A 9127-nucleotide genomic window follows, 5' to 3' on the forward strand; every position below is an offset into this window, starting at 1 on the left:
CCTTTTAAAATTTTGGTCGATAGAAATTAAGTCTATTTGGTTATGTACTTACAAATTTCACATGAAAGAATTTTCTCAAGTTGTTGACAAAGACTGTTGAAGTTGCCTATCATTCAATCAACATTAGTGAACTGAAAATCATTGTTTTCAAATATAAAAAATTTTGGATTTTGAGCTCTTTAATAAGCTTTTATTTTAATTTTAGTATATTTTTGTTGTTTATGTTTCAAAGTGTTTCCTTGGTAGTCACCAAAAAAAAAAGTGTTTCCTTGGTTGTGTTTGTCGCTTCCTAAACTTGAGAACACATTCGTTCGCAAATAATGCAAAAATTAAAATAAATAATTATAATAAAATAAAAATAAATTTGAAAGAAATAGTGAAAACAAGAACAAGTTTCCTGACCATAAAATCATGTGGCTACAATGAAATCAGCTTTGATTAGTAATAGACATTCTTATTAATTGATGAAGGGGACACCAATGGAGAAGAGTTCATTTGGCATTTCTATGTTAAGTGGATGAGATTATAGTGCTTACTATCTGCGATGATTATGCCTCTTATCGGTCCCTTCTCCAACACTCTGTTCTATTGCTAACAGTGACAGCAGTTGGTAAAAAGCAACAACCCTTCTTCAATGTCATAAATGCTGCAATTAGACTTACAGAATAATTCTTCAACTGATATACCTCCCATACATAATTAGATAAAATGTGAATATTTGTGTAAATAGAATTCACAAACCATGTAACTGATGGATCAAAAGCCAGGATAAATGACTGATAACTATTTTGCACATCTTTACAATTATATAGCTACTAATTGATAACTAATTTAGGGTGGTCGAGTGAATAACTCACTTGTAAACTGCTTAATAAGTGTCAGGGTTCGAATCTTGTCTTGTCTATACATTAATCCATTGGCCAATAACAAACCTTTAAATAGAATTTTGATTTGATCTGCAACAGATTAGTCCTTAGTGTGTATATATCCTCCAATACTTCTGTGTATATATCCTCCAATACTTCCAAAAGATAAGTAGTTATCTTGTGTGATCCATTTATTCTGTACTCTTGTGAAGAACCAAGGTTGTTTACTAGCGCAACCAAGTCTATTTCTGAGTAATATATATATAGATATATATAAATAAATCATAGTCCACGCCAAATTTGTAATATCCACCATTGAAGCCCTTTGAGGAAAGATGAAGAACACGTGTGAATTGCAAGGGGCAATGTCCAGTGGGAAGAGTAACCGATGTGTTGTTTTACCAGCTGATGTTCCTTTGCTTGCTGATTCCCTAGAACCAACCAGAAACCATGCCTGGTACATATCTCCATTTCGCATGAGCATTATTCTTTTCAAGAGTTTCTATCAACAACTATGATACTGCAGTCTTTATTTATTTATGTTATGTTATTTGTACCATTTGGTGCAGGATTCCCAAGGCAAGTTCCCCTGCTGATTTGATCATACAAGTTGATCACTCCAGCTTTCATTTGCATAAGGTTTGCCAAATCTCTCATTTAATTCTATAGAACACTTGGTGTACTTATATCATAAGAAAGATCAGTCTTTGTGTCTAAAACCAAATGATTTTATGACATGATTTGTATTGTAGAGATTTAATTCTTAGTAATCTGTATAAAGGTCTTAAAAAGTTAAGAATTTATTCTCTTCAAAATGTTCTTTCTGAAAAGTTATTTTCTAAGGGATTAGTCAATGCTATTAATAATAAATATTCTAAAAGAAGAAAATAAAATAAAATAATCCATTTAGAATAGCTAGTCCTTCTCAAATGCAGATGATTTAGCAATAAGTTTCCTCTGACTAATGGTTCCTATATGAAAATTTAAGTATTTTACTTTTAAAATTGAGATGTGTTATTTATTCTCATTATTACTTTTGAATGGGGTATGAGATCAATTAATGTAATTTCACCCTATTCAAAGAACAAAAAATTTAGATAAACCTGAAATATAACTAAACATAAAATTAACGAATTTAGGTTGGTCTAGTGGTTAGATCACTAGTCCGCTTAAGTATGTATCGGAATTTGAATCCTACCTTGTGTATACAGCAATTCATTGACCAGTAACAAACCCTTAAATAGGACTTTGATCTGCAATAGATTAGTTCTTAGTCTGTCGGACTGAAGAACACATGAGGGAAAAAAAAACAAAACAAATCTCTTCTGTATTTTAAATGCTTATGATTTATTCATTTCCAGCTTGCTATGATCTCAAGAAGTGAATATTTGAATAGGCTTGTCTTTCAAGGGGGATGTAACATTGAAATTTCCGGTGACAGACTCATAATCCAATTAGAGAACATTCCAGGTGGCAGAAAAGCATTCGAATTAGTAGTGAAGTTCTGTTATGGTTGGAAGATTGATATAACTGCAGAAAACGTTGCCCCATTATACTGTGCTGCACATTTCTTGGAAATGAGTGAAGAACTTGAAGAAGGAAACCTCATTTCCAAGACAGAAGCTTTTCTCAGCTTCCTAATACTCTCTTCATGGAAGGACACATTCCGAATACTCAAAAGCTGTGAATCCATTTTGTCTTGGGCCAAGGATTTGCAAATAGTGAAGCATTGCTCGGAAGCAATAGCTTGGAAGGCATGCTCAAAAAGTCCAAGTGCAACAACATATGATGAGGACTACTCAAAATTTGATAATTCTTGGTGGTTCGAAGATGTATCGAAGCTGCGAATCGATCATTTCGTGGAAGTGATTCAGTGTCTCAAAAGGGGTGGAACAAAATCTGATCTTGTTGGTTCTTGCATACAACATTGGACAATGAAATGGTTTTCCCAATTCACACTTACTGGACTTGACAAAGTGACACCTAAACACGTATCAATCCAGTTACATAGAGTTTCGACCGAATGCTTGATTAGGTTACTTCCCACTGAAGTAAACTCAGTTTCTTGCAATTTCTTGCTTCACCTACTAAAAGCAGGGGTAATGCTGAAAATCGATCTGGAGTTGTTGTGTGTGCTTGAAAGAAGGATAGCTTTAATGTTGGATCAATGCAGTGTCTCTGATCTGTTGGTTAAGAACCAAGGAGATAAGGGTTCTTTGAACGATGTAGATGTTGTTGTGAGAGTGTTACAGTGTTATGTTTGCCACATTTCAAAGAATTCTAAGGAAAAAATGCATGCCATTGGAAGGTTGGTGGATGGGTATCTCATACAGGTTGCAAGGGATAAGAATCTTAGAGTGGAGAGTATCAAATCACTTGTTGAAGCTTTGCCACAAGATGCTAGATTATGTGATGATCTTCTCTATAGAGCTATCGACATGTACCTTAAGGTAATGGTAATGTTATTTTGTATGAAAATTCAAATTCGCTCAATAAAAAATAACTTTATATTCTATAAAAACATGCGTTTAGTTCTTGTTACTAATCCTATTTCTATTTTCTACTAGTGATATGTTAGAACAAATCCAACAATGTCAAATTTAATTTAGGAGATTACGTGTACATTTCAAAATCTTGCCTAATTTATTTAAACATGACCAACTTTTAGTGATAAGAGAGAAATGATAAGGATATCCTACTCTTTTATATTTCATAAGAATAATGATAGGAATTGTTATATTTAATCAACTTCAATTAGCTAGTTTGAAATAAAGTTACATATTATTTTACAAGTGTTTCTCTGATTCGGTGTTTAAAAACTAGAGACTTAAAAAGGCCCTCATTTTTTCAGGCACATCCAGAATTGAGAGAAGACGAGAGAGAAGAGGTGTGTAAAGTTTTGGGATACCATAGATTGTCACAAGAAGCGCGTGTGCATGTGGCGAAGAATAATAGGTTGCCGGTGAAATTGACAACGCAATTCATGCTTCTTGAACAAGTGAACATGGCAACAAGGTCAGTGACCAGTGATGAACCAAATTACAGGAGGACACATACTCATACAGTTATAAGAGTAAGCACAGATTTCGAGAGAAGAAATATAAATGCCAATGAGATGAAATTGATGAAGAGAGATGTTGAAGTTATGAAGTCTCAACTCTTGGAACTAAATACATGCAGAATAAAGCTCCAAAAGCAATTAAGGAAGAGATGCATTTGGTGAAAGCTTGCAATGTAATACTGAACATTAAATCACATGCATTGTTAAAACCACACAGGCAATCACCCTGATCATACTAGTGAGTTATTGGGTCAATAGTTCGATCAATGCAATAGGTAAATGACAGATCAAACTGTTGATATGGTAATAATTAAATAAATATTTAAAATAAAAATAAATCTCTACAACTAAGTGATTAAACTGTGTGTTTAGATTACAGTTTGTAAACGACAATTTGCATAAAATTGATTTTGCAAACTTGATTTTGATAAAAAGTAAGTTTGTGTTAAAGTGATTTATGTTTGGTAATTTTTGTATCAAAATTGATTATAGTAAAATAAATGTTGTTTGGCTTATACCATTCAAAATCACTTTTAGATAGAAAATTACTAAAATAGACCTCAACTTAACTAATTTTTTTATATTATCCTATCATTTTAATTTAGATATTTAAATAGATCTTATTAGTTAATTTTATAATAAAATTAATATTTACTTACTAAAATAAAAATAACATATAGAAATAGATAAAATATATTTTTAAATAAAAATAAAACAATATAAATTTTATATATATATATATATTTATTTATTTAATCAAATATGTTACATTTTTTTAAGTATTAAATAAGAATGTTACTTTAGTATTTTTTTACAACGTACTCTTATTCTAGATACTCTCAATAATCTTATTCTTAATATTAATTTGGAATCCAACGTTTATGATTTTATTATTATCTATGATTAATTTTTTATTTAATTTATTTTTTTAATAGAATCATAATCTATATTATAAAAAATTACACTAAAACATAGTATATGAAAATTACAATTATAAAAGGGAGTACTAAAAATAATAAAAAAATTAAATATTTATTTTATAGTAATTGAAACAAATCTGAAAATTGATGATCTTTTTATATAGTATATTTTTAGTATTTTTAGTACTCTTTTTTTAGTATGCTATAATTTTTTACTATTATTATTATTTACAGTTAATTTTTTATTTAATTTACTTTACCTAATAGAATCAATAAATCATATTATAAAAAAATAATAACAAACATAATACACAAAAATCACAATTATAAAAATGTATAATATTAAACAAACATTTGAAAAAAATAAAAATAATAAATAATAAAAAAATAGAGTTCATATAAATAGAAATAACAAAAATTTTATAAATAATATAATAACATACATGAAGGATAAAGTTGGTAAAAGATAAATAAATAGTTAGTATCCATGACTAAAAGCCCGTTAGGAAAACGCAGAAACTAAAAATAGTTGCTTCTTGTAAACGTTGGTTTTTGTAGCAAAATCACTTCTGAGTTCATGAAAAAAATTTGCCAAACCAAAAATTGAAGCTTTCAAAAAGTCTAAACGTGCTTCTTCCATTCCAACGAGTTTTCCAAACACACCCTAGGTGATTTACTTAACCAAGTTCTACATGCGCACATGATTTTCTTCATCTTGCCCCGATTTCTTCTTCTTCTTCTCGCCCCAGTTTCTTCTTAATGTTTTAAATTTACGCGCGCACATTCTTTTTCACTCTTTCTTCTTCTTTTCCGATGTTGCGTTTTCTTCTTCTCTTTCTTTTTAGTTATTTTTTCTCTTTTGTTATCATCGTCACCACCACTACCTCCTCCTCCTCTTCTTCCTTCTTTTTTCATTAGAACTTTTTCTCCTCCTTTTTTTATCATCATGGTCACTACCACTACCTTCGTCTTCTTCTCCTATTTCTTTTCTCATTTGAATTTTTTCGATTTCCTCCTTTTCTTTTTTTCACCTCTTCCATCATCATTATTATCATCATCATCGTCATTTTCTTCTTATATGTATAACAGAAACAAAAGAAAGAAAGAAATAAAAAAAATGCAGCATTACTTGTAGCAAAATTTTGATATAAAAACTAAGAAATTTATTTGTTATTGTTAACAAATTTTGGTATATTTGTATTCTGATAAGTTTTGCATAATTCAAAACTCTTCCTTTTCTTTCTCCCCATCTTCAACTGCTACTTCTTCTTTTTTATCATCGTCATCATTTTTTTTTCTTATTCATCTTTTCTTTCTTATTTTATATATCTTCTCAAGTTTCTTCTTGTTTTACTCTCTTAATAAAAGTAAAAACAAAAAAATAAAACAAAGAATAAGAAACACATAATGGTACAAAATTACTAAAAAAATGATGAACCTACATTCATTCAACTAAAAGAAAGAAAGAAATGGAGAAAAAAAGAAAAAAAATTGCAGCATTAAAGAACATTTTTGTGCATTTGTAGCAACAGATCGGTGTAAAAACTAAGACATTTATGTGTTATTAAGAAATTTCGTGTATGTTTATTCTGATAAATTTTGCATAATTCAAAACTCTTCATCTTCCTCCTCCTTATCTTTTGCTGCTTCTTCTTCTTCTTTTTCATCATCATCGTCTTCTTTTTTTTTTCTTATTCGTTATTTTCCTTCTTATTTTACTTTCTCAAATTTCTTCTTATTTTACTCTTTTGACAATAATAAAAATAAAAAAATAAAACAAAAAAGAAGAAAAAACACATAATACTACAAAATTACTAGAAAGAGGATGAATCTACATCATTCAATTAAAATAAAGAAATAAATAAAAAAAATACACAATTAAAGAAGATATTTTTGTACTTTTGTAGCAAAATTTAGATGTAAAAACTAAGAAATTTATGTGTTATTGTTAAGAATTTTCGATGTATTTTTATTCTTATAGATTCTGCATAACTCAAAACTCTTTCTCTTCCTCTTCCTCATCTTCTGCTGCTTCTTCTTCTTATTTTATTTTCTCATAATTCTTCTTGTTTCATTCTCTTAATTAAGAGGAATAAAAAAAGGAAAAATCAATACTACAAAATTATTAGGAAAAAAGAAGGAAAAAAATGCAACAACAACAACAATAAAAGAAGAACAATGAAGGAAAACATGCAAAAAATAAGAAAGTGAAGAAGAAGATTCAGTCTGTGTTTGTGTGCTTGCTTTTTAGCTAAGTTTGTTATCTCAATTTTTTTTTCTTATTTTTCTTTTCTTTCTGAGTTAATTGAGGTAGATTCTGGATTTAATTTTAGAGTTAATTAAGGTGCATTCTAAAAATAAGCTCAGACCAAAAGTGTACCTTATTTAGATCTAAAATGTACCGAAATTAAATCTAGAATGCACTAAAATTACTTAATGATAATCCTCTTAAAAACTTGTGTCACAATTAAAAAATTTCGGTGTCAAAATTGAGAAGCTTCTGTGTAATGGTTAAAAAATTTCGGTGTTATTTTATGATAAATTCTGGATAACTCAAAACTCCTCTTCCTTCTCTTTCTCCTCCTTCTTCATCATTATCTTCTTCTTATTTTATTCTCTTAATAAGAATAAAAAAAGAAAAAAATACATATTATTGCAAAATTAATAGAAAGAGGAGGAGAAAAAAAATGAAGCAACAACAACAACATTAAAAGAACGATGATGAGGATGAAACACGCAAAAAAGAAAAAATGCAAAAAAAGAAGGAGAAATGCAAAGAAGAAGGAGAAGAAGGAGGAGGAGGAGAAAGAGGAACGCAGGATACGAACGTTGGAAGAAGAACGCAAAGAAGAAGAAACACGAAGAAGAACAATGTGATTTCATATGCGCGTTATGTAAGCGGATTTTGTTAGATTAGAGATAACTTGATTAAACTTGGTTGGCAAAAAGACTTGGATCTACAGCGAAATGGTTAAAAACTTACAATAATAATAAATTTAAATTTAAATATTAAAAAAATAATTCTTAATTTAAAATTCTCTATTAATTATATATGTTTTGTAAAGAAGAATAAGTAAGTGAGGAATGAAAAAATTAAATTTTTAATGTATATAAAAATGTATCTTCTCAATAAAATGTTTTAATTTGTGTTTTTATTTTTATTTTTATTTTATGTGTTTTATTTTTTAGTATCTTTAACTTTTAGGTTTTCATGAAAAAATGTATTGAAAATGTAAACCAAACAAGTTCTTAATTCTTACTACTCTTGCTTTTTCAACAATTTTTTTTATTACCGCAACAATTTTTCATTTTCATGTACAACTTATATAAATTAACTGGGTGGTTGATTTATTAGTTTCAAGTCCCAACTAATTTTGGAATTAATGTTAGTCTCTTAGTTTGACTTTTAATTTAAATTATTAGATCATTTAATTTTATTATTATATCTAACGGTATAGATTAAATATAAATTTATATATTTAATTTTATTAAATATTTTCTAATATTAATATTTTTATAAATAATTTTTTTAATTATTTTTTTTTGGTAGATGGGTCTCTTCTTCTTCTTCATCTTCTTTTTCATTACCTCGATGAAAACCGGCACTAGCAGCAATTGCTAGGATATGGATCGAGACTACCCACAAATGCATATAACTATCAGGCCTTGAATCGAGACTATTTCTCACCCCTGCCACCTGCGCCTCTAAAATTTGAGATGTTCTTCTCGTTTTTATGGTCATCGACTTCGTGTGGTGTTCTCCAAAGAGGAGGTCTTCTTCATCGAAGCTGCCACACATACATACACAGAGACACACACTTCACACTTGAGACAGAAAAAAAAAAAAAGAAATAAAAGGAAAGAAAAGAAAAGTAAATGTTCGCCGAAAAGAATGACTTCAAGGAAGACCCAAAACTTTTAACCATTTCTCAAGCCATCAGAGTGTTCCTCACCTCCCTAAATAAGGTTTTCATTTTTTCTTTTTCTTTTTTTCTTACGTTTTTATTTTCATTTTTTAGAATAACAAAAAATATATATTTATTTTATTGTAATTTCTTTAATATTTGAACCTTTTTCATCAACAGACCTACAGCAGTGGTTATTTGGTTTCATAATATTTATATGCTTAGAAGTTTAAAATTGATCAATGAAAAAATATGCATGAGATCAACTATAAGCTAATAGAATAAATTTAGCTATAAAACAAGAAAGGTCAGTAAATAATCTTACATTCTTAACGCAATATATTTGTTGAAACTTATGATTGAGCAGGGCATAAT

At 28.9% G+C, this 9127-nt stretch overlaps 1 protein-coding gene across 1 annotated transcript; it reads left to right on the top strand.

Annotated features, from left to right (window-relative positions):
- The first annotated feature begins 928 nt into the window (after positions 1 to 928).
- LOC107616600 (root phototropism protein 3-like) lies at positions 929 to 4182 on the top strand. Its single transcript, XM_016318552.3, has 4 exons — positions 929 to 1323; positions 1436 to 1505; positions 2228 to 3316; positions 3718 to 4182. The coding sequence occupies exons 1-4, from the start codon at positions 1202 to 1204 to the stop codon at positions 4087 to 4089; spliced, it is 1653 nt and encodes a 550-aa protein (XP_016174038.1). The 5' UTR covers positions 929 to 1201; the 3' UTR covers positions 4090 to 4182.
- Positions 4183 to 9127: the final 4945 nt, after the last annotated feature.

The sequence above is a fragment of the Arachis ipaensis genome, chromosome B9, assembly GCF_059453495.1.
Source record: "Arachis ipaensis isolate K30076 ecotype BB chromosome B9, ASM5945349v1, whole genome shotgun sequence".
In the NCBI taxonomy this organism is placed as follows: domain Eukaryota; kingdom Viridiplantae; phylum Streptophyta; class Magnoliopsida; order Fabales; family Fabaceae; genus Arachis; species Arachis ipaensis.